The sequence below is a fragment of the Siniperca chuatsi genome, linkage group LG18 (assembly GCF_020085105.1).
Source record: "Siniperca chuatsi isolate FFG_IHB_CAS linkage group LG18, ASM2008510v1, whole genome shotgun sequence".
Taxonomy (NCBI): domain Eukaryota; kingdom Metazoa; phylum Chordata; class Actinopteri; order Centrarchiformes; family Sinipercidae; genus Siniperca; species Siniperca chuatsi.
In genome coordinates, this window is record NC_058059.1 from 7,586,256 (window position 1) to 7,613,744 (window position 27,489).

At 40.2% G+C, this 27,489-nt stretch overlaps 1 protein-coding gene across 4 annotated transcripts in view; it reads left to right on the forward strand.

Annotated features, from left to right (window-relative positions):
* Positions 1 to 13,185: 13,185 nt before the first annotated feature.
* Positions 13,186 to 27,489, forward strand: part of garnl3 (GTPase activating Rap/RanGAP domain like 3) — a 77,757-nt gene continuing 63,453 nt past the window's right edge. For 2 of the 4 annotated variants that reach the window (XM_044175476.1, XM_044175477.1), the window contains exon 1: positions 13,186 to 13,750. In XM_044175476.1, coding sequence (XP_044031411.1) covers positions 13,653 to 13,750 — 98 coding nt within the window. In that variant the 5' untranslated portion in view covers positions 13,186 to 13,652. The remainder of the gene's footprint in view (positions 13,751 to 27,489) is intronic. The other 2 variants (XM_044175473.1, XM_044175474.1) reach the window with 1 other exon arrangement.

Genomic DNA, 27,489 nt, shown 5'->3' on the forward strand with positions numbered 1-27,489 from the left:
AGACAGACACTGAAATTACTGGCACAAATGAAACAGCCACCTCTGAGTAAGTCAGTGTCTGCACACTTCATGAGCCACCTGGAGTGTCTTATCTCAATATCAGGCTTTTTAAATAAAATGCATAATAAAATGGGTGTTATCAAATGGAAAATACATACAAAATCAACAGCAGCGTGTGCAATCCTGTTGGACCTCATAGCAGGCAAATTAGAGGAAGTATGGGTTTAATTTAAATTGTTATTGGGCTACTTAGATGCATGTAGCCTTCATACCATTGAAGTATAGCACCCATATCTTGGTCATTGTGTAAATAACAGATGCTCACCACCTCCGCATCACATGTTTCTAGGAGCGTTGCTAAAATAGAAAACTGACATTAAGGATAATAGATGAAAACCCTGTTGTTGGTCTCTCTGGATACCTTCACATCTTTCACTGTCTGATAAAAAATTCTCCACAAGTGACTGTTCTCTCGTCCTCCTACTCATCTTGTATTATCTGCCTTCAAAAAGGAAGGGACAGCAGTGTGTGTGCGTGTGTGTGTGTGTGTGTGTGTGTGTGTGTGTGTGTGTATGTGCATGCGCTTGGCATGGTTATGTGGTCTGTGTGAGAGAAAAAGCAAGTATGTGAATGATGAATAAGTAACCACATACAGAAAAGTATGTAATGAAAAAAACAATGTGACTTTCCCTCACTTCCACTGAAACAAGCATCAAACCTTGATCAGTGTTTAGCCATCTCATTTTATTCATCTATAAAGCTCTACTGTTGAAGCTTCCAAACTACCTCACATCTCTCACATTTAAATCTAGGAACTACAGCACACGGTCCAGTAACTGACTAACCTTCTGTTTGTTGTTTGTGTTTCTGTGAATGTTTCTTGTTCTTAGGTCTCTCTTAGAAAAGAGATCTTTATCTCAATGAGACTGCCTGATTAAATAAAGATTAAACAAAAATAAATGTATCACTACTAAGGCAATTTGCCATGAGCTCAGACAGATTTTAACTTACTTTTATAAATTATTCTTATTATTTTGTTCTGTGAGACTGAGAAATGGTAAAAGAGAGACTGTGGTTCTGGTGGGGTGTTATGAATGGGTGGGGGGCATTTCTGTTGTTTTGTGTGTCTGTGTGCTTGAAAGTGGCAGAGTGTATATACAGTACATCCCTGTGTTCAAGGGCAAAGTTGTTTCTTCGGTTATGGTAATGAGTTGCAGAATAATAAAGAGCAGCCATCAAAGGAACATCAATGTGGAGGACAGATTTGACTGTCAGACCATGATTGTTGCATGAGAGGACGAGTCTGCAGCCTTAACTCGAGCAGCATGAGTGACAGCTTCCACCCAGTCTCTTCCTGTGTGAAGAGACACACTCAGATGCCCACTGCCTCCTCTTGATTCTTTATCATATTCAGATAACACAGACAGACACACGCTATTTTAAGAACATTTGTAAAGGGACACACTCTCATGTTAGCGTACAATAACATCAGAATCAGAAATCAGAATCAGAAATACTTTATTGATCCCCGAAGGGAAACTCTTTCATCATAACATCATACTCAACATCATAACATCATACTCAACATCATGTTTTCCTGTGGTGCAAGGCGCAAAACAATAGACACACAAGAATTTGGGGAATATGGAGAATATTTTAGCAATCTCTTGAATGCTAATTAATGCTAACTATGAATGCTTCTAGTTGTCTATGGATAATAGCTGTAATAGACTCAGAGTTTCTGTTCAGCACACCAATTATGGTAATGGTCAACCTTTATGTCTCACTTTGCCTCTATATGTCTGCACTATTGTTTGAAAGTTACATCAGTGAGTAACTATGTACAGTAGAGGCAACAGGAAGAGAACGGAGACTTCAATTTATTCCACATTTTAAATGAAGTGTCCCTGTTGAGTCACCTAATGTCCTCATTAACATAAGCATCTCAGGCACTGGATGCTAAACAGGGGTCAAGTGGGAGGGATAAGAGGCTGAGAATAGAGGTGACAAGGGACAGAGGACTGCAAGAACAATCAGTATTTTCAAGTGTAGAGAAGAGGAGAGGGCCTGAGAAAATATTACACAAAAAAAGAGAATAATACACTTATGAAATTCTTTAGTCTCTCTTCTTTTTAATATTACATCTGTTTCCCTGTGTACACTAGCTGGAGACAGGGGAAGCCCACTCAGATGAGGTTATTGGGAATCCCTGCCTGAAGTGACTGCACCTGCTCACCTCACGCTCCCAGGAAAACAGTCATACTGTAGTTCCTTTTGTGCATATGCATGCATGCATGTGAGTGTACATACCACGTGAACAAACAGACGTGTGTGTATGTGCAAAGTGTTCCCATCTGCTAAATCTGATGCACCTAAATGCCGGAAAAATAGTTTTTCATCTCAGAGCATCCAAACGGTCAGAGTGACATTTGAGAGGAAGGATGGGGTTCATCAGGCAATCTTAATCCCATCTCTGAGAGCCACTGCGACACAGAGACCTCATGAATAACTGACATCTGTTCCTCTGATCCTCCCACAGCCTCAGGAAGCCATCAACAGCCAGAAAGGCTGGAAAGAAGGGAAGAAACTGATTTGCATAGCTGCTGCTCAAGTGACTTGTTCTACAGATGAGAGTAATTATGTTGAATCATCCCATATAACTGTGCATTGTGTGTGCTGGGTCATAAGCTTATGTGGGAAATCACCGAAGAGATGGATAGTGAGCCAAGAAGATAGTGACAAGTTAATGTCAGTAAAGGGAAAGCTGGAAGATATTATCTTTGACTAATATTTAAATTTGTCTGATGATCTGAAACATTTAAGTGTGACAAACATGCAAAAAAATAATAAATCAGGAAGCCACTGTATATCGTGAGTCCGTTGCTTTTCTGTTTCTGCCTCTGTGTCAATTATTTTAAAAGTGTTCTGAAAAATTTCCAGTCTGCATATTTTGGCCGGTGGATGTGGCCGCTGGGAGATGGCAGTCACAAATCAAAGTGATCGTCTCGATCTAGCTCTCTCTTATCAAAGCTCCTGGAGGGGAAGCGATTGAGTGGCACCATCTGCCCGTTCAACCCTGCCACTCTTGACGACCCCAACTCTGATGAGCTGAGAGTGGGAAAGAGTGTTACTGGCATCCTGATGAGGACTAGGTAACTGTATGTGTGTGCTCATACAGTAGTGATAAGCTATGAGTCACCAGTAATAGGTAAAGGAGGAAGGAGCCAAGGCACGTAAAGACCTGCAGACAGAGTTTACTCAAGATCTGTAGTGAGTCAGCAGTGCTTCTCGTTCTTTATGATAAACTCAAACATAGTTACAAAGACTTCTGTTTCTTGCCTTCATTCCACAAATATACACTTGTACAGTTCCGCCTAACCTTACTATTTTAATTTTATTATAGACTTACCCTGGTAACCAGAGGACACATAAGCCTTAAACAAAAAAAACAACCACAGTGAAAATAACATGTGTATGCTCTATTGAGACTTTATACTTTGTTTTCTCAGTTCAGCACAGAAGAGCAGAAATTTAAGTGGATAAACCCACACAAAATAGATACATGATAGTGTCTCACACACACACACACAGTTATTAAGTTGACATCTGTGATGACAGACCAGCAGTCTGTAATTGTCCCATTCTCCATCCTGCTGCTGATGAGGGTTCAGGCTTTAACTGACACTCTAATACATTCAAGGGGTGGACCTAATGTCATGAACATCTGTGCAACCCAATCCAATACAATAGCCGTAACTTTGTGAAGCTTTTATGTTTAATTTTTGTTGAGAGTGTGTCAGAAAGGTGTTTTATTTAACGCTATACAGTAATTTGTGGGCTGTAATTTGTACATTTTGTAGTAGAAAAGATAATTTCTTGTTTTCATTTAGATAATCAATTCATCATGTGGATTATCATTCTTCTCACCAACAGAGCTCAGACTGAATCCCTTTGTACTTCTACTGGCTTGTATGTCCTTTCTTCTTTATTTGTAGCCATGCTATCGGTATGGCTCTATGGCAGTGTCGGCCCATTTGGTCCAGACTGAAATATCTCGAAACCATTGGATGGATTGCTACGAAATTTTGTACAGACATTCATGGTCCCCAAAGATGTATCCTACTGAATTTGGTGAACCCTTGACTTTTCCTCTAGCGCCACCATAAGGTTGGCATTTGTGGTTCAGAGTGATATATCTTGACAACTATACAGTGGATTGCCATGAAAATTACAACAGATATTAAAGGTCCCTATAGGATACATTCTTCTTCTGTCTTTTTCTTTAGCACCACCATCAGCTCAAAGTTTTCACTTATTCTGTCAAATATCTCAACATCTACTGCATGTATTTCCACAAAATTTGGCATAGATATTCATGGTACCCAGTCGATGAACCCTGCTGACTTTGGTGATCCTCCAATAATTTGTGGACTGGTGCAGTAGATCTTTTAGACTTTAGAAAGTCTTCCAACTGTTATTTATGGCGAGTTGACATTGTTTTTTTTTGTACATTTCTCTAATCTTAGCTTTTTTAAATGTTAATTATCTTAATGAACCCATCTGAGAGGTAAACAGGGAAAATCACACTTTGATGTCGCTGCTAACAACTCACAGACATCTGAAATGTGACAAGGGGCCCCAACTAGACACTGATTTTTTTCAATCCATTGTATAAATTTATAATGTGTATAATGTGTAGTGGAGTCAAAAGTATAGAGTAGAACAAAATGGAAATAGTCAAGTAAAGTACAAGTACCTCAAAATTGTAAGAGGAAACAGTAGTGATAAGAGGGCACAAAAATACAATGAAAGAAAAAGTGGAGTAGCAAAGAGGTTGGCGGATTAGCGTCAGAACAAAGTAGGAGAAAAATAAGATGGCTAGCTTCAGTTAGGCTGACGCAGGTGCAAGAGAAGTAGAATAAAGATGTTGAAGAGGTGACAACCAATGATTACTCATAATTACATTTCTGAATGGGAACAGGGACCGTTTTGTGCTCCTGTGGGACGACTGAGATTAAACAGGACATTACAATTCACAAGCAGAAACAGCCCTTAGATTCATCTATACAATATGAAGTAAACATGACAGGATTATTTTAAATCCCATTTGGGATTTCTAATTGGCATTTAGATATATTTTGATTTAGACTTTATTATCCCGGGGAGATTTGTTTTCACACATAGAAACACACAGATATAAACACAACAACATACAGATAAAGACAATACATAGAGTTCCCATAAATACATCCATACATCCCAGCACACAACACAGTCAGCAAGGCAGTTTGTTCAATGCTGCAATGGCATAAGAGATCTGCTGAAGCGAGCTCTCCTCCATTTTAGGGTCCTGTATCTCTGTGTCCTGTATTTTCTGACATTGATGGCTGTTCTCTAATTGTTTTTTGTGATACAGCTGTTAAACACACCCTTGAGACAGCTGGATAATCAGTGGAGAGTAGACATCCAGCCTGTGTTTTGTACATGTCACAAGAGGTCAAAAATACTCAGCACAGAATATTTTCTCTCCTCAGCAGACGGTTTAAAAGGGACATTTTCATTTTTATACTTTTCATCCTTCAACTGATAATGGTTTTAGAGTGCCTAAACAGGACTGTCAGGAGCTCCACAGAGGTACAACATTATTGTTTTCAGCAGCGATTTGAGAGCAAATGACTGCAGGACATCAGTATTCAGATGTTTTATCATGCCTCCCTGGATGATTGCTTTGAGTTTGCATTTATATTATGGGTTTATTGCTGCAATCAGTTGCTGCCAAAAGAGCAAAAATGTACTGGAGGTTTTTGTGAGCAAAGTTATTCGACTCCATGTAGCCGATGTTCATTACCAGAGGACAGAGAGGATTTCTTTGAACAAAAGTGTAATGGTAACTCCAGCACTTAATGGCTCTTCCTCTGCTGATTTCCTCTAAAAGAATTTTGCTTGTGATCATGATTTCTTGTCTGTGCAGTGGCTTCTCTGATTGCCTGTGTGATCTTTTAATCAGGCAGGAGAAGGAGAAGGCGAGGTGTGTGATCTTAGACTGTAAGATGGTGTGGGTGTTTGTGCATGTGTGCACGTCTAAGTGCTGGACAGCAGAGTGAAAAGAAAGTAAACAAAAGGTTGTCCTTCATCATGCCCTTGAAGTCTTTTTGCTCAGCCTGAATGAACAGCGTCAACCCCAACGTAACCCCTGCACCTGTTCATACACAGCTATGTCCAGATTGGGACACACACACACACACACACACACACACACACACACAGATGATCTTCAGCTGAGAGCCTCCTATGAATACATTTGAATAAAGATTAGAGCTGAATGTGAAGAATTATCATATCAACACTATTAAATTGGTACGACTCACTTTTCCATTAATAACTACAGCTGCACAAAGAATTTGAGATGGTGTACTCTAGTTTAAACCTAAAATTTTTTATTCATTTTTTGGCCATTTTAGGGGCAGCGGATACAAGTTGTGAACACAACATTGACATATTATCATCTTATAAAGTTGATATGTGAACTTGTTAGCAAACATTTGCTTATTTACACATGCAGCAGCTATGAAGCAACATTATCATTCTTTTGTCATGTTCATGGCCACCTGGCAAATGTAAGTCCAATATTCACTCTTCGTTTAGCCCTTTTAGCCCTGCCTAACTTTGTGCTGTCCTTCCTTTTCCTTTAAGATGAAATAAGCAAAGGCAGATTTTTGCTTTTTGCTTATGAAATACTATATTTATCCTCTAAAATCCCTTCAAATGAATTAATTTAAAATCAGCCAAGTTGAACTGCTCATAAAATATGTCCACACAAAGGCTATAATCTGTGATTAGGGGTCACAAATCAAAAAAATCCACAATCATGTCTTTCAGGTAACTTCAGGTTTCAGAAAGCGATGAAACCACATAAGTACAGTATGACTAAATAACAGCTTCTCTCTCTGTATTACTATTGAAAATGTGGTTTCCGCAGTGGCATTTGGCACTTGCTTCTCATCTCTGTACACTGCTGCCCACTGAGCCCCCTCAGGGGCTGACAGGCTGCTGACACTGCCCTCATTGCCAGCCACCAACACCCCCCTCTACCTCCAAAAAACCCTACGACCCAGAGAGATGTGCCAATGTTGGCATCATTTTGCTAAATGTCACCACATTGTATTTTAGATTTGGGTTGCTGTGGTCTGCTGGCATCAGACCCAGTGTCATTGATAGACTCACCTCAGCTGTGGTTTGGCCCCACTCTCCTCCTTGCTCTTTCTTTATTGCTCAGGTCAGCATGACACCGATAAATCAGTCCATTACAGGCAGCTAAGACGGGAGGTGAAGAGATATAGAGGAGGCTCCATATTCATGTTGCCAGGTTGTACTTTTCTCTTCCTATCACCGACACGATCTCCATCAGCTGCAGGTTAGAGGGGAATGGTTATTTGCAGTTATTTCTTTTGACTTCACAACCTTACTTCATGGCATGCTGACAGTGCAACAGAACCCTTTTGTTCAGCCAAATTGTTGAGACAAGATGGGATGTAGAGACAACCATTCAGCACTACAAAGCATCCTGGAGCAACAGACTCTGCCACAGCAGGCTGAGATGTTGTTGAGAACTATTATTGAATAATAAGTTTCTCTCTTTTTCCTTTATAATGTGTGCCCTCTAGAGTCTGAGCCAGCAAGAGGTGAATAATTATTTTTCAACACCAGCTCTTAAAGTAATAGTTCGACATTTTGTGGAATTTGCATTTTTCGTCTTCTTGCCGAGAGTTAGGTAAGAATGCCGATACCACTCTCATGTCCATACGCTAAATATCAAGCTGCAGCCAGAAGACAGTTAGCTTAGCTTAACATAACAACTGGACACAGGGGGAAACAGCCAGCCTGACTTCCACCTACAAACACCTCTAAAGCTCACTAATGAACACATTACATATGTTTCATCTGTACAAAAACAAAACTATTTGTAACTATCTTCCGGCCGGGTGCAATCACTGTGAGGTTGCTTCCAGCACATAACCCCTGTAAAACTCCAAACAAGATATAACATGTTAACTTGTGAGTTTAAGAGATGCTGGTTCATGGGTTTTGTTACCTTTGTGCAGAGCCAGGCTAACTGTTTCCTTATTTCCAGTCTTTATGCTAAGCTAAGCTAACTGTCTCCTGGCTCTAGCTCTATATTGAACAGACAGACATGAGAGAGGTATCAATCTTCTGATTTAACTCTCGGCAAGAAAACAGATAAGCTTATTTACCAAAATGTCAAACTACTCCTTTTTTCCCTTTAAACCAGTAAATGCAGTATCAGTGTGAAATAGGATATCCAGCATGAATTACTTAATTTTTTGGTTTGACATTTGAAATTTTTGTAGCTGTCATGTTTTAAATATTGAGGTGATGTTAACACCCAAAATTCCTCCCAAAAGTGTATCTGTCTGCCTGCCTATCATGAAAAGCTCATAAATTTTAACTCCCTCAGGGGACTAAACTGTAAACAGGTGTCAGATAAAGAGGACACATGCACACACAGCTCCTAAACCTAGACTTGGTGTATCCCACCATAAAGCCCTTCACTCACTTCCTCATCCCAAATTTTATTGGCCTCCCCTTCCTACTCCTCCCTCTATCACTCAAGTATCCCTCACTCAGAGCACATGGGTTCCTTGTTTCCTAAGTGTGTTTGTGTTGCTTCTTGTTCTGTCCTCTGTCCTCTGTCCTCTGTCCCACCACTGGCCCAAACTGACACTTCCTGACTAATAGAGGCTGCACACAGAATGACATTCTGCTTCTGTCTGGATTAAATGACCTTAAATCTCCTTAAAGCACATCTAGAGGTTATTGGTCAGTCTGGTTAGAGAGGCAGAGTCATAATCAGAGCAGGAGGCTGGCAACAGCTCATAAGCCACACTCCCCATGACAAATGCATGTTCAAAATGGCAGCTGGTCATTACTGTGTTGATCAAGCTGATGCAGACTTACTATTCATATGTAAATTAAGAACCAGACTGCTGTGCTATCAAACTCCAGTTGAAGTATCACTCAAAACTCGCTCAGTACACAGCATATTAAACCAGGGACATGGAACTCATGATAGCAATGATTGTTAACACATAAACTGTCCCGTTTCATAAACTCTTCTGTCACCAACCACACAAATCTATTGAACTTTTCCAAAACTCAGTCATGCTGCATTTGCTGATTTTGTAAAACTCACTCGTAAACAATAAAAGTTTTAGTAGATACCATAAATATGGCAACAGTTGAAGCTTTATCAATTTACTAATTTAAATTAAATTAAATTACTTAAAGCTGCTGTAATCATTTTTTTTTACTATGGATCAAATGACTATGTGTAATGTGAAAGGGATTGCTCGTAGAGACAAACACACAAAGAATCATCACTCTGCAGTTCCCCTCAGATTTGCAGAGCATTTTAGTATCAGCAAAAACCTACTGTACAATACCTGCTCAGCACCAAACAGCAGACAGACAAAGTTAGCAACTACCTGGTGAACATAATGGAGCATTTAGCAGCTAAAGGGCGAGATATTTCCCTCAGGAGTTGGTGGACAAAAAAACGAAAGCTAAAAGAGAGTTAACATTGGACTTAGATTCACCAGGTCTCCAGAAACATGACTCCAAATGAATGCTAATGTTGCTCTGTGTCTGCTAGAAGTGTAAATAAGCCACTTTTTGCTAACAAGTTTGCCATATCCACTTTCTAACAGTGATAATATGTCGATGTTGTTTTTACAGCTTGTTTCTGCAGCCCCCAAATGGCCAAAAAATGTTGTCGATTACATCTTCAGTTGGTTTGTGAGACTTTAATACACAGTAAATGAATCCATGCACACCTCAAAGCCTAAAAGCAGTTCTAATATAATTTACTAATCTTTTCCTGCTCAGCACAGTGACATTCTGGGATTTTCAAAAGGCCAGAATATGTTTAGACTCATTTTCATTAAGTCCTACATTCATACAGGAAACAGTTGTACACGCATAACCTAACTGCCTTATATTCGACACTGAGACATATGGCATTCATTTGGAAAACATGTAACTTTTATGTTAGTGGCAAGCAAAATAACCATACTTGTTAATGGCAGGCAGGTTGCCTTTGAAAGTTTCAGTTACTGTAAATGATGTGTCTCTCAAATTCTCTCTACAATCATAATGCCACAAGTAAAATCTCAACAAGTAAATTTTATGTCACTATATTCTACAAGTCATGTTAGTGAGAGGGCAGCTATTTAAAGGTGTCTCTAACCATAGGGAGATGTGGTAAGAGGCAGTACTGTAGAATCACAATGAGTCAGAAGGTTTGAGGAACAAAACCAATCACACAAACATGGCCGGGTCTTTCTTTGAATGCAGCTGTGAGTCATGTTGAGAGAATTCCTCATGTAAACAGTGGGCTGACATACTAGATAGATTGTGTGTGTGTGTGTGTGTGTGTGTGTGTGTGTGTGTGTGTGTGTGTGTGTGCGTGCGTGTGTGTGTGTGTGTGTGTGTGTGTGTGTGTGTGTGTGTGTGTGTGTGTGTGTGTGTATGTATTTGTACATATGTGGGAGTAACCATCTAACTTTATCCTCTATTGGACGGGAAAGGTGAAACCTACAACCAACAACAACTTACGGACATCAACCACATGAGTATTTACTGATCAAAGTAGAAATTACAGAGATGATCTGCCATTATATCTTTCCTTTCCTCATGAGTTATTATTGAGTCCAACTGCAGATCCCCTTCTGTCTTCTTTTCTGTCCACAGTCCATGACGTGTCCACCTGATGAATGCAAGTCCACCATTCACTCTCTTTTAGCTCTGTTTTGGTCTTTTCCCAACTCCTGAGGGAAATATCTGTCTGTTTAGCTGCTAGATGCTCCACTATGCTCACCAGCTAGTCTCTACCTGTGTTTGTCTGTTGTTTGGTGCTAAGCAGGTAGTGTACAGTGGGTTTTTAGAGCTTTTTTGCTGAAAATAGCTTCCTGCTGCGGCCAAAAATGACGCTATGCCAGACAACTGACAATGAGCTGACACTCACTATAAAGTGGGGTGTGGTTTAATACTACAGCAAACACTCACTGAGCAGCTACTTTGTCAGAAATACAACGGAAGACCAACTGATGTATCTGTTTACAGTTACAGTGCAACCACAATCTGATTTATGAACATTTCACACAACAGAAGGGCACAGTGAAGGCTTTTACCTTGCTGAGGAGTTGGAGATGTGCAACCTGTCACATGCAACTCCTCATCTAACAGCTCACTGTGGCTGCACCTTCTTGTTTCATTACTCCCTCCAATATTTAATACATTCAAACTAATCCGCTGTCAAAAAAATGTGGGAATTGAATGTTTGTTTGTTTTTTTATGAAGGATCGCTATCAGGTGACAAACACATTGTATTTCCTGTGGCTCACAAGTATAACAATAGTTCCTCTGTTAATAACAGGCCACAATGTAGAGATGTGGTCCAGATATTTTGACTGATGATGATTGTTTCACATTTTCTCAAAATGATTCAACTTCTTCTCTCTTATTATTGATTATGATTTTAGACTAGTATGTCATTACCTCCTCTTTGCTACAACAGTTATAGGGCTGCCGACGACTAGACCTATGTATGCATAATGTTTTTTGGTCAAGTGTCGATTCACAAATCCTTTATACTTTTATTTCACACGGATCTGTTGTCAAGATATTCAACACTGTAAATAATTGACAGGGCAATTGTTTTATATGAGACAACTGGAGACAAACGGGGATGAAATTTGGCAAGAATTCTCTCTGTGCAGACTGATTAGACCTCATGTGAACTGGCCCATGCTTCCCAGTCTCTCTCTGTGTGTGCCCTATGAAACACCCCTCAACATCACACCCTAATGAAGCACAGGATGCAACCCCAACCCACACCATTATATTTTTAGAGCTAATCAACTATTCCATAGCACCCACAGAAGAAGAGAAGAGAACACACTCACTGGGTCTCCATCCATATATTTTGCGTATTGAAGGCAAGTCAAGTCAAATTTATTTATATAGCACATTTCATACAATGTATGCTTTACACAAAAAATATGAACAAAATAAAATAAGACATGAATACATATTTAAATACATATTTAAAAAAAAAACAAATTCATAAAATCATCCCCTGCCCACCCACCAACATAAACATACCCTGCCACATATACCCAAAAAGAGAGTGCGAGACAGACAGACTGAGACAAGATGGGTTTGTCTTTGGAAATATTTTTTAGGTGGTAAATGTGGTGCTTTTCTTTCTTTTCTGTGTTGCTTTTAAATTAAATTACTTGGTAGTTTGGGGTTAAAGGATCAGTTCACAGTTTTTCAAGTCTAACTGTAGTCAGATGCCCATATGAACACTGAAACAGGTTTTGCTTGCTGTAATCATTTCTCCTGTTCATACCGGCCATTGAGAGATCCCTTACTAATGTGCTTTCAATGTAAGTGATGGGGGACAAAATCCACATCCACCTCCCAAAAAACTTCGTACTGTTGCATCAAATCAGAACACAAATAAGGGTCTGTGGCTCTATAAAGATTGCACTGCATATTAAATGTCTCTTTTTCTGTTTTTTATGATATCATTTTCTCATTTATTCATTTCTTTACATATTGCTCTCACCCAAAAAAGAAATGTTTTCTAAAAAAACCTGTATTTTATTTCACTTTAATGGAGAAAAACCTATGCCTAAGTGTACTTAACGTAAATGTACCTTTAACAGACATCTCGTTTAGTAGAGGTTCATAATTTAAAAACTGTGTAGCTTTCTGTTGTTAGGGACCAAAGAAACTATAAATGCAAAAAAAATAATTTTAATTGCTTTTTTCTGGATGGACAATTAAAGGGTTAAAGACCAAGTTCACCAACAGCCTCCAAGTAAAAGCACAGCTGATGTTTTCTCTTTCTTTTACTCAGCTACCAAGCAAGTCAAAGGCCAGTAGATCCACATCCTACACATTCTATGATGGATATTGTTCTTTTTAATTCTGGCCTTATTAATATAAATAACAAGACTGTACTATACTGTTAACAGAAATTTGTGTAAGCTCTCACTCTGTAACTCTCTCTTCCTTTCTCTCAACTTAATTGAAGCCTAAACACGCACACACACACACACTTACTGTAGTATACTCCTCCAACCCCTCCCTCCCCCTCTCTTTCTCTCCCCATCGGTCTCATGAAGTCATTGCAGCCACTCAGTGCCGACTGAAGCTGAAGGAGCGCTGTGGGCTCCACAGTTCAGGTTCACAGGATCTCTGGAGACGCGGAGACTCCTCGGCACAGTCCGCTCAGGTTGGTAACTGCAGCAGCCCCGCTACAGTCTGCTCCAATAAGCCCGCATGGAGATACCACCAACCCCGACACCATGCACCTCTGAAAGCTTCAACACACCGTCTTTTGTCTAGTCTGAAGGGGGAGGAAAAGTCTACAAGACCACTTTCCTTGCTCCGCTGAGGTGGACCGAGCGTCCAAGGATTTTTTCCTCCTCTTCTTTTCTGAAAGCCAGTGTTCTCTGTCTCCTTCCGCCTCTCGCAGTCCGCTGCTCGATTTGTTGACTTTTTTTCCCCTTGGAAAGAAAGCGCTGCTGTTTCCCCGGCTGTTTCTACCTGCTCGCCCAGCACCCATGAATTCAGATAAAAATGTGTACCTCGGCAGAGACAAAGGCATCATGCGGAAGAGAGCCTTGCTCCTTCGGAAAGGTTGCAGCTTCGAGATTACCAGGTAGGTCCTCTTTTTGAGGGACGATTTCGTTTATGTGTGGGACAAGAGGGCGATCAAAACGGCCAGACTATCCCACAGAAACGGCAACCTCCTATATAGAAGTGGCACTTTACACAAGGCCACACAATGAGTTTCTAATGTGTGTCTTTCACCTTGTGGATTGGTGGTTTAGTCAGGATCTGCTGCGTGTGGGCGCATTGATAAGGAGCGGAGGGATGCCCCCAAAACATTAGGCTATTATGTATGTATTATGTATCCAAAAAGAGTGTAGTCATGTAACCGCCTCTGATTTCCACCTCTCTGGGTAAAATCAAATCCTGATGTATTTTGTTCATCTTGTCATTTTTTATCTAAACACCGTGCGTTCACATATCTATCGGACTGTGATGGGAAGCGTTACGCACGGATACATTTCGTCTGCACCTGACTCCGCAATGTTGACAAAGCTGCTTAGTGGCAGGACGCCGTCAGTCGTCATTTTATAGCCAAAATCAGGTGTTGATTGGGCAGTCCACCAATGCTGTCTAATCATGCGCCATAGAGGACAGAGAATATGCAGGTTTTAATTCCACCAAAAAAGCCCCCCCCCCCAAAGAAAAAACACTACAGGAGATGATTTGAGGGATCAGTCACCTGCTGTAGTCTTATGCCACCGAGGCACAGCCGGACACCTGTGAGTTGCTCACATCCTGAAGCCACAGACACATAAAGGCAGGGAGTCTTGGAGACAGAAAAACCACATAGTGTGAAGCTGATAGGCTATGACTTCTCAGCATGGGACAATTGTTTTTTGCCGAACCTCCTGGAGGTTTCTGACATATGTAGCCTCCTGTAGGCAGCTCCAACGGGATGACTCCGACTGTGTGTCCCTGAGCACCTGCCCTGCGCCCTGTGTGGTCCATTCTCTAAGTCATCCATCAGAAGTTTGTGTACTGTGGTTTGAACCAGCAAATAGCTGGTGTTATTTCACTTTTACTGATGTCACACCAGTTCCTTCCTCTTTGCATAATCACTCACTTCCTAGCAGGGATGTTTTCATTAGGGCTGCAACAAATGATTATTTTCATTATCGATTAAACTGCCAGTTATTTCAGTCGTTTTGTCTGTAAAACGTACACTATTTTTACTGATTGATAATCATATGTGTATGTTTTGAAGTTTTGAATGTCATACGCACATCATGGACAACCAACAATACATTTGTGACAGTTTTAAGGTTAAACTTTAGCTTGTTGTGTCTAAGACTGGGGCAAAATTACCCATTGGTATTGGGTAAAGGTACTGGGTGTTGACCCAAACTGTGGTGTGATTTTTAGAGTGAGTGAAAAATGTCCAATATCCGAGAGAACAAGGAGACATCAACAAATGTCTTGTTTTGTCTGACTTAAACAATTAATCGATTATCAGAACAATTGGCGATTCATTTTCTTTCCATTGACTAATCAATTAATCGACTAATTGTTGCTGCTCTAGTTTTCATTCTCTTGAATGTATTGTCTGTAGATTATTGTTCTGGTCACATCAGCTCCCCAACTCCCACCTCCACTCTAATTTCCTCCTATTTCAGATGATCTGTGGAGGTGTGCACAAGTGCAAATTCACTCATGAATCTTGCTTCATTGCTCTTATAGCTGATAACTTTGTCTCAGTATGTGTGTGTGATGGCGAGACTTGTGTGCTGGAGATGTCTCCATCCGGGCTGCCAGGCCCCACTTTCCAAATAGAGGCATGTACTGTGTTCAGGGTGCATGCGGGGGCGAGATTTGGCCAGCTTTGTGCCAAGCACTTACTTTTAAATTACACACCACTTCTAATTAGCTTGATTTATCCCGTATAGTGAAGGAGCTTCTTCTTCTCTGCACGCTGTGGACCCAGAGTCACACTGTAAGGCTTCCTGGCAGACTGTCTCTCAGACACTACCAGTTTAACAGACAATCAATCAGAGCCGGCCTGAAGTGCTACTGCATTGGGAAATAGATTCTCCGCTATACTGAGGGGGATATGAAAGACACTCAAGTAAAGGGCTGCTGCTGTTTATAATTCACTGTACTGCAGAGATGCATGACCAAACAGACCCAACACATTTGGACAGCTTCATAAGGACACACGCACAGTGTGTCAGAAACCTGCTTTCACGTGCATAATGTGCTCACACACACATGCAAACACACACAATAGCTGAAGTGTTTCCATGTGTTTCCATGTGTCTGTGTGGATGTCATGAGGTGGTTTTATCTAGACATTGATCTGCCCTATTTTTTCTGCTCCAGGCTACAGACACGGTCTCAGTGTGAAGCAGTGGTGGAAGAAATACTCAGATCCTTTACTTAAGTAAAAGTACGAGTAAAAGTCCAACATTCAATTTAAGTAAAAGTACTTAAAGTATCAAAAGTAAAAGTACTTGTTCTGCAGAAAAATGGCCCCTGTGACTGATAAATTATTCTAAATTACATTATTACATTGTTAATAGTGATGCAGCAATTAATAAGCAGCATTTTACAGTTGGTGGAGCTATAGTCTTAACTACTTTACATTCAGTAGTAAAGTAATTCACAACCTGGTCAACCTCCTCCAAAGGGTCACAAGATAAATGTGAGGGGTCGTGAGATGATTAATGTGGTAGGAATCTTTGCTTTTTTTGTGAAATATTGGATAATTTTACCTCAGTTATTATGGGCCTCAATTAATGAATGAAACCATTTAAGAAGTTTAGAGGGGAAATCACTTGGTGGAACAACAGTACTTTTTTACTTTCCACCACTGGTGTGAGAGACATTTTAGAGTATGTAAAATAACTCTCCAACTAAAAATATTAAGAATTTACAACTTGAATCCCAATTCAAGATAAAATCTTAGCGAGAAGTTAATAGTGTAGAATTGTCGTGATCTGTACTGATCTCCAGACGTTAATCTGCTTTGGGATAAACACATCACATCGCATTATTATTTCTGACTGTGTTTTGGACACTGCTTCATGGTGACTAAGCCTTATCTAACAAAGTCAGCGGACTGCCAGTTGGCAGATATTCTCACTGACAGCAGGTAGCTGCAGTTGCAGGTGAAAGCAGAAAAGTTGATTGGACTACCAGAACCAATTGTTTTGTTATTTTCCTCTGCTATGCTGGTTGCAGGTGGTTGATAGTTGCAGGTGGTTCCAAGTTTAATCATGATTTGTAGCTGATTTATGTGTAACTGTGTATGTACAGTACAGATATAAACAGTTGTGTGTGTGGGTGTGTGGGTGTGTGTGTGTGTGTCTGTCCACATTTGGTGCACAAGCAAGCACACACAACTTTGGGCAAGTTCTTTGCCCTTGAGTCTTGAGCTTGACAGAAGAAAAGTCTGGATGTCCACCAGGAACAACAAATTCTAACCTATTTAGTGTCTTTTTCCATTAATTCCCATAACAAATGTCTCTGAGAATATCAACTCCGCCTGTGGCTGAACTCTTGGCTCTGGCCTGTCTCAAACCACCTCCAGTCAACCCCGGCTAGTTGTGTGTGAATGAGATTAGGCTACATGGTGACACTTGGAGGAGCCAAGAAATAACTGGCTCAGCTCTGACCACGAACTGGCAGAACAAACATAACTCTAAGAGACAGTGCCAGAGAGACAAAGGGAAATGATTTGAACGGGCATTTCTACTCGGCAGTAAAACATACTACGAACCAGCAAACAAAAACTGACCACTGGAGGAAGATTTTCTCTGATGAAGCCAGTATCAAAAATCATAAAAAGTCAGCAGCGTGCTTTCTATGAATTCAATGGCAACATCAGCAAATTCTGATGCGGTGGAAACTAACCTCATTGTGTGGAATCTTTGGGCTCACTTGTCAATCCATAACAGAACATTTATATTCATTTAAGGAAAGGCATGCGTTGGCAGGGAGCAGTTTGAGTACATTACTGGACCATGAGGGAAGAGAAGCCCATTTATCACCGGTCTACCGCAGGGCAATGTGTGATTAGAAACATGTTACTATGGTTTAATTTGTAACGCAGACCTAACAAATACATTAAGGTAAAGAGTCTCTTCACAATGTAGGAAGGAAAGATTAGGTCTGACGGCCTGGATTAGTTGGCTTTGAAATGTGTGCTGTTCATTAATCAATCCAGCCCCTCCTTGCTTTTACCGTCTGAACAAAAAGCTTCTCATAAAGCAGCGATAACTTCACCCTGCAACTGCGGCCACATTAATAGAGCAAAAATAGATCCGGGGCGTGCTGCAGCCAACCTCCTTTCTCCCTGAACTTCTCACTTCAGAGATTATTTGAGTGCATTTGCTTTGAAATGCTATCAGTGTCTTCATTAACCTCTCCCGCTGCCAAAACCACAATGTTTTGTGACTGCTGTTGCCATGGGGTTTGTCATAGCTGCTTGTCAGATTGGCACGAGACTGGAGCCAGATGTAGCTGAGGTGCATTGTGCTGCGTTCACGTGCTTTGTAAAGGAACGGGTGAGAGAGTTTTGAGCATATGCATAGCTTTTTTAAAGAGGAAAAAAACGAGAAGGAAATAAGTATTAGGGTTTGTCCTCTTGTGGTTTCCTGGTGAAGCTTTTTTTACAGTAGGCTTCAAAGCAGTGTGTGAATGAAGAACATATGTTTTGAATGTCAGACATGTTTTTAGATCTAAGAATGCACTAACAGACCGTACATGGACAGGACCATCTCTACCAGACAGAGTGAAAGTGGATGTGATAGACTGGGCTGCTGGGGTCTCCCTCTGCCTTACAGTCTGTCATAAAGCACCCAGCGGGTAGTTGAATTGACATTTTTGCTGACTTAAGGCACTCCTGTGCTTTGCATACTGTGAACATTATGTAGCTCTCACACACAATAGACGCAGATCTCACACAGATTTTTACTCTAGTAGTTGTGTGTGTGTTTGCATTAAACAAGAGAGAATGAAGAAGCAGATTAGACAGTTTTAATTTCACGTCTGAGAGATGCAGGACTGCAACTAATGATTATTTTCATTATATTAATCGATTATTTTCTCATTTAGTCAACAAGTCCTCCACATTAAATAACAAAATACATTGTTGTTAACTGCTGTTGTTAACCACACATAGAAGCATTTTCTGATCTGACGCCCGTATCAGCAGGACAACATAATTTGTCACTGCCTTCCAAAACTGTTTCAAATCACAGTTCAAAAATTAAGCCATTTTGTGATGTCACAACGCTATGATTAAGGTATGGTTAGGTTTAGGCACAAAAATACTAAGGTTGGTTAAGGTTAAAATGACTACTTCTTTAAGGTTATGGGACCTTCATCATTATCGTTAAATGTTAAACCAACGTTGACTGTCAGTTGGAAACAGGAAACAACCTGCTGTCTCCCGTGTTAAAGTCTGATGTTTTGTTGACTCATCCATCCACCCTGACCTCCATCTGTGGGCTTTGTCACTCTACTGTACTATACCTTCACCTGACATCCTTTGCTCCCGACAGGAGTTAATATTCTTACGGGCCGCTAGAGGGCTTTGTCACTTGAATGTAAACATGTCATTTGGTGGGCATTTGCTGAAAGGACTGATGCTGTCATTTTTCTTGGGAGAACAGTCACCGTTTGGTAAAAACAAAAAATGTCCATCCCAGAGTCCATAGTGACATCTTCAAATTGCTTGTTTTGTCCAACCAACAGTCCAAAACCCAAATATTTAGTTATATTAGTTTACAATCAAAGAAGAGTAAGAAAACCAGGAAATATTCACATTTGAGAAGCAGGAATCAGTACATTTTTGTCATTTTTGCCAAAAAAATTACTTAAAAGCACACTCCAATAATTTAGCATTGCACTTCTATTACACTGTCAGACAGTAAAAGCATAACAATCGATGCAACAGTACCAGCAATATCATCTTTTTTACTCTACGCATTCTTCTTCCTTGTCAAAACCTGGCACCAACATTACCAACAATGCAGCTCGATCGGCGACAGTTAGGTCTGAGATTTGGGTGCATTATGCTAGTAGCGGCTAATCGAGCAGAGCTGAGGAGCAGACTACAGAGGTCTAGTAAGCTCACTTCTTTCTAAACTTCATTTTCAGACTTTTAGCATTCAGCCCCAACCAACGCTGCTTCAAGTGACATCACTTGAGACAATTTATCAGACTTCACACAGCTCCCTCTGGAGCCACAAAAAGCTTTATATAACTTTTTTCACATATGCAGTAGTACTCCTCAAGACCTGTAAACAGACTTGATGTGTAAAATTGGCACACGATTAATCGATTATCAAACTATTTGCAGATTAATTGACTAATGGTTTCAGCTCTAAGAAAATGTTGCTTCCAGGAATTATGATTGCACAGTGTTGGTGCAATATTGTATCACTTGTCTGATTTCCATAGAAGGTTGTAGCTGGGAAATTGAAATAGTGTGCGAGGCTGGTTCTGCTCTGCTCAGCCGTACAGTCAGTCCCTCAGTGAGGTCTGATAAACACTGGACTGTAATCACTCCCATATGTGGCTGCATAGCTCAGCACAACCCAGCACAGTTCAGCCATGCGCACACTGCAGCGCACCAGGCTCATTTAGACAGAAAAATAGATTCAAATTACTAGAAGAAAAAATACAAAAAAAAGAAAAAATCCCTTGCTTGATTACAGCTCTATGTAAACTTCTACTCTTCGACTGGAACATCTGCTTCCATTTAGGGCTTTAAGACACATACCTACACATTAAAATGCACTGTGCCCTGCTCCGGGAAAGCTTGGAGACTGGAAAAACATTTCCCATTATAGTTGGCTGGAATAAGCCCAGCGTAGAGCGAGTTGTACTTAAAGGAGGGTATCAGTTGAGATGCGGCCAGCTCGAGCACAAACCTCAAGCCACTTGCATACAAGAGCCGTAATCTGGGCAGTGTTTTCTTTTTTCTCAAAGTTGTGTAAACTTCCTTTTTAACCACGGTCACTGTCAAGGATGATGCAAAGTGAAAGTGAGTGTTGAAGTGCCAGAGAACGGAGCAGAGTATGAAAGTAATCAAAGATCAAAGGAAGTCTGCACAGTATGGGCACAGTCTGTGCGTAGCCTACAGTGTGAGCTGCTTCACACCAGCCCACTGCCCCCGTCATAACCCTTAAAGTGCGATCCAGGAGATACAGAGGAGGAAATGGAGCTTGTGAAGGGTTACTGTAGTACATTTTTACCCTGCAGTTTTAAGGGAGGCCAGCCAAAACCTCGTCTTGGTTAGAGAGTGAGTAACAGAAAGAAAGGGTGAAAGAATGGAAGAGATGGTTCGAAAGTATGTGTAGAAACATCTAGGAAGGGTATATTTTCAGCAGAGGTTGTAAAGATGTGGCTCAAATTAAGTTGTTGAAGTGTGGATGTTCTTTGAAAAACTACTTAAAGGGAGTTTCCCCAACTTTAGGCCTTCTACATTTGGAATAGTATATGGATTATATTACATGTTGCTATTTCTTTGGAGCCATTCTGAAATAAGAACGTCTGCATTTACTTCCCTGATTTCCATCTTAACTAGGGTTTTTTTTTTGTGAAACTGAAAAATGTGACACAAGTGCATAAATGTGTGCGTATGCACAAATAAATGCACTTTCCAGTAGTGAGTGACAGGCCGCACTTAACCCTCTACTGCACTTTGTTCCCCCGCAGCACCACAAAGTCTTTAGAACCCTCCCATTTATAGATATTTTAAGTTTTACAAATTGTAATATCTCATGACATGTGTCTGATGACTCAAATAAGGAACTTTAGTGGGTATAATGTTGTTTTTTGGGGTGGGGACACCCTTGCAGGAATCAGAGCCACATGTGGCACTGTGCCAGAAATGGGCTATTTCACACCTTTAAAGATCAATTATTGAGAAACAAGCATGCTCATAATGACAGTGCTAACATGCTGATGTTCAGTAGTTACAATGTTTAATGTACAATGCGTATTAGCATGCTAACATTTTCAAATTAGCACTAAACGTAAAGTACAGCTGAGGCTGATGGGAATGTTATTTGTTTTGCAGGTATTCGGTCATAAACCAAAGTATTGGAAGAATTATAATTTTGACCTGATGATGAAAGGGATCAACAAAGTTATTACAATTCATCCTCTGGGGACCATGAATGTCTGTACAAAATTGAATGTCAATCTATCTAATAGTTGTTGAGATAATCTCAGTCTGGACCAAAGTGGTGGAGCGACCGACATTGCCATCCCTAGAGCTGCTGTGCTGCTAGCATGGCTAAAAAAAATAATATGCATGAATCTCTAACAAAACACAATTGATGGTTTAAAGATATATTTTATTTTTGCAGCTGAACTGTGATTTTCCATTTGTTGCGTTGAGGCGACATTCTGTAGTTTGCGTACTTGTTAACACAATACAGTTCTCAACGATGGAGACGTATCATGTTGTAAAATGATGACCCTGTTTTTCTAGCTACTAATACTCACAGGTAATAATGGACACAGGGATATTTTATGGTCTAAAGGGGCAAAAGAAACCTGATCGAGTGGTTCTGGTCTTCCCACTGATAGTGAGTACAACGACAGAATAGATCCCACAATCGGGTTTTAAAGGCAGTTTTGTAGGTTTCACCAGCCTAGAGCCAACACACATCTTAAGCCAAAAAATGATTCATTTGCCATTTATGATAGTATGAACAGCATTTTGTGAAGTGTAGGGTGGAAGAGGGTGGAACAGGAGAGAATAACATGTAGCCAAACACATACATTGTATTTAAGTACATGCTTCCTGAGGTTCTACACCGAATGAGAAACTGGAAAATGAAGACTGAGGTTCCAAAAATATATTTTAAAAATTACTGAATTGCATCATAAGAAACAAGTGTCCATATGTATATTCTAATACGCAATTTCAAATTCATGTGTTACTTGTTTTGACAGTGCTGCCCAAAGAAATATCTGGGTTGGGTGGGTGATGTTGCTAAATTTTGTAATTGATGGATCATCCATCAGAAGTCTCCAATTTTCCAGAAAATAGGGTAAAATATTTTTTCCCTAAAGAAAACATAAGTCATGCAATAGTGGTAGAGGGTTAATAATTAGGTATTGTTCATATAATCTCACAAGTCATATACAATACATACACTATTTTGGGTTCCTTCTCATTTAATTGTGATAAAAGTTATAACCACAAGAGGGCAGACTCTCCCTGTAAAAACAGTGACAGTTACCATATGGTGGAAGGCCAGTGGTTGTAAAAATGTAATTTAAGAAAAACCATTCACACTTTGGATCTTTATCATTTAGTCTGAACTTCTGATGTGGCACAAATCTGAGAAAATCAAGCTGATACAGTATAGAAAAGACATGCCTGGTAAAATATATTGGTCATCCATACTTTTCCACTAGGAGCAGTAAGTGCAATAAGAAAGCAGTGACATTTATGTTGAGAGCAGGTTGGACTCGAGTAGCTTCAGCTGAGGGTTTCATTCAGACACAGACAACAAACTCACTGTGTTTCTTTGTGTTCTGTAACTAAATTGTTGTCTACAAGTACTAATGCATCCCTTTATTCTATACCCGTATTCAGCAGTAGTCAGGACTACGGTGCATTGTCCGGGTCCAAAAAAACTGTACGAAAGCACATACACATATGTCACCAAAGGGCTGAGGGCAGAGTGTTGTCCAGAGCCGGTCTGATCGTTACAGACAAAAGGTTAATTCACCTGATCACGTTTAATGAGAGTGCCATCATCAATCGCCGCGGCCTGACACAGTGACATTTCACAGAGGCCACGTGGTGACCTGCTGGCATTTTGGACGCACTAGAAACAAAGAGGCCAAGGTATGAATCTAAATCATGTGCATGTGTGTATGTATGTGTACTCAGAAGTACTCAGATCATTGTACCAAAACAGCAATGTAAAAATACTCCATTATAGGGCTGCAACTAATTATTTTCATTATCAACTAATCTGTCTGGGTTATTTTCTTTATTAATCGATTAATCATTTTGTCTATAAAATGTCAAACAATTGTGAAAAATGGCAATTATAATTTCAAACAGCCCAAAGTGATGTATTCAAATTGTTTCTGTTTCCAACAGTCCGAAAAAAATATATAGTTTTAAAGTATCCCTCCACTCAAAAATGTGTTTTTCTTATGTTTATGTCCCCTAAAATGTCAGACCTTGACTTTACTGACTTGTATCTGTGCAACATTTGTCACTAGAGAGGTGTTTTCACATTCCACTACTGAAGGGGGAGACATACTCCGGGCAAGCTAGATTTGGGTCATCACAATCGCAATGCCACAGACAAAGAAACCTGAAACCTCCAGCACAGAGCGGACTTGTCAGTACAGAGAGCAAGAGTTTGCATTAAGTTAGTGAAGTGAAAGTTTTGACAGCAAACATGGTAGAGTGTGCAGTTTTTGGATGTAAACCAGACCCTCGAGCTTCCTTCCACTTTCTACTAATGTTAGATAATAACAATGTGAACACACTTTAACATCGTAACAGATAATATTGTATGTTTCACAACCACTAACTCTGTGTCATCCACTGCCAGTTACAAGCTAACAAACAACATAAACAAATAAAAGATGCTAACTACACTTGCCATTCTGATACAGATGCTAGTCGCTGATTTTGGTGCACAATAGCCTCCTCATCTGGGTCTGACGTGCACCGCTCTCTCACCATGGATGTATGTCTCTCACCATGCTCTCACTGGCAACAGTCAACCTAACACGCACCAGTGGTGAGACAACCCAGCAAGTAGTGATGGTGGGCGGGGTGTAGCTAGTTTTAACTACTTTATACACAGTTAGGTAGTTTAGTCCAGTGCCTCCCAAACTAGGGGTCGGGCCCCCTTCTCTTTTTTTTTTTTTTTTTTTTGTGAAACATGTTGATAATTTTACCTCTTTGGGCCTCAAACACTTGAATCTGAGAAGTTTAAAGGGGAAATCACTCTCATATGACGAGGTCACGAGCCTAAAAAGTTGGGAACTGTTTTAAGCAAAAGGCAGCATGCACATTGGCGCATGTGCACTAACAATGCGTTGTATTTCTAAGCTTATTATATGTAAAGTCTAAAACTGTCATAAATGTACAATATTTCCCTCTGAAATGTAGTGGCATAGAAGTTTAAAGTACCTCAAAAGTGTACATAATTAAATGTACTTTCCACCAAAAACTCCACAGTCCAAGCTAAATGTCTTCTTGAAGTCATTTGAAGTGCTTCTTCTGTTCCAGTGTGTGCTGCAGGTGCCATACAACGGTTGAATCATGCCATTAGCAAATGGAGCCATCTGTCATTACTACTTTCTTCTCCAAGTTATATATTATCCACGGACAAAGCCTCGTCAAACGTAACGTCATGGCAGGTCAATTGATTTGCATGTTGCATCTGGATATGTGTGACTGATAAAAACCCCACTGTATTGATGCCTGTAGTAGTATGTTATACACTTTGCATAACACTGTGTGCAAATGTGTTTTTACTCATTTTCATACATCTCTATTTATAGAAATGACTCCCATTGGTTCCAGTGGGATTTAGCTTCAGTAACTGCACATCTAATCACATTGTATGCTCACACACACACACAAACACACAGTAACAGAGGCCTTGTTTATCCTACGCGTGGGAAAGGTGCCGTGGTCAGACTTGGCTTAGTTGGTGAGACTAAAGGGCCGGAGTGGCAGCTGTCCAGTGAGAAGGCGGCGTAGCTCCGAGGGATTAGCACACTATTGAGTCAAGAGCTCCTGATCCGCATCATGCAGCTTCACAGGCTTCAATGGCTGAGGCTAATGTGCGAGTGCTTGTGCATACACACTCATATTTTGTGTACCTGTGCACCACAACCCTTACTGGCATGTACACATGGATTGAACCCACGTACTATAATGCTTACACCTACATTTATATCCTGAGCTTTGAAGTTGTATTTGTCTGGGCAACGCAAAGCCTGGGATAGTCCATAACCGCTGGGTCCCACACACACACACAGACACACACACACACACACTTGCATGTACAAGAGTTGAAGATAGTGAAGATTGAGGGTTATAGTTTATATATCACTTTCTAACTAACGCTGAAGCCCTAGAATAGATCTAAAAGGATCACTGGTTGTTCAGCATAATGGAAAATTGTTTTTGAGGGTGTGTGAACTCTAGGTTTGGTTAACAGCACTGAGGAGCTTAATGAGATAATGCAAAATATGGTGACACATACTATAGTTTTTAGTTGAGTTAATCCATGAGCAAATGGCATGCTCATGAAAATAAACTGCTGAAACAGTCGATCAACGTAAAATGAATCCACAAAAATAATCGATGAACGGTTATCAGTTGCTGGTTCCAGCATCTCAGATGTGACAATTATTCTGTTTTATGTCATAATAAATTAAAATACCTTTTGGTTTCTTATAGATTCTGGCAGACTAGATGGTTTACAGTATAGATGCCTCTCACAGTTCAGGATTAGATTACACTTTAAAACGTAACCTGTAGCAATGTTAAAGGTACCCTGTGGAGTTTTTTGATAAACACACTTATGTTTACATTTACTGTTTCTCACCAAAACACATTGAGTTTATCCGTAAAGCCTAATAAATGTGTTCCTTCCTCATAAAACATTTGCAATGCTGATTTTTGGAAGAATTTGAGACCTACATTCTTCACATCCATGTTTCTTGGCATGTTACCGCCACCAACTGTCGATCAGTGGAATAGCTGCTCGTTGATGCAAACAAAACTGGCTAAAAACATTGCTCCATAGCACTACTAGTGGTCAAAAACTCCACACACCTTTAATTTGTAGACTGGCATTCTGTGGGATTAAGATAATGCTTCATTGTGACTGTCTGTATTCCCTGTTCTAATAACACTGCGTATAGTCTTTCTCACTCTTTCTTGTCTCTGCCTTTTTGCATCCTCTAAAATCTACTTAAATTTTTTGCTGTTCTTGCTAAGTCTTATGCTAGTCTAGTCAGTGTCCAAGTCTCAGTCTGGTCATTACAACTGCATGCTTTGAACTGTTTTACTATATTCTGACATTTTTAGACATTTTTAGACTAAATGATTCAATTGACAGTTGAACCCTAATCAAAATGATCATCAGTTGCAGCTAGAACTGAAATGATTAGTTGATTAATGGATTAGTCCATAAACAGACAAATCATTGTCAAAAAAAGACACAGACTTAAACACAAACATCTTGTATTTTTGTGGATTTATGTCTCGTTTTCCATTGTGAGAAATCAGTGGATTATATTCACCTGGAGCAGACCGCAATCGTGTTATACTAGTTTATCTCATGGCGACTTTGTTATGCATTCAGGATGAGAGCTCCTAGGCCACATTAACAGACTGATCTTTGATCAGGAAGTCTTCCCTTCTTGACTTCCCTAGTAAGAGATTGGTCACAGGCGACCGTTAAAAACCAGAAGCCCTTATGCAAAGGCCATGTGAGCACTGCGTGTCAAAATGTGACAATGGGAGGGTGTGTGATGATGTTTATGCAACATGTATCAATGTCTGTGTTTGTGTGTGCGTGTGTGTGTGTGTGTGTGAGTGATCAGCCTTCAGGCTCTAATTAGAGGCGGGGGTGTTCAGGTATCTCAGGTTGATTGTTTGTAACTCAGTCCTGATGTGAGAAAACAAAGGCTTTATTTTCAGAGGTCTCTTTTGAAAAGAGGCTCTTTTTTTTTCTTCAGGCTCTTGCGGATTTCAGCTGCATTTCAACATGAGCTATTTTTAAAGGTAGTCACATTCAGAGAGAGAAAGAGAAAATGCCATGTGTGTTAGTA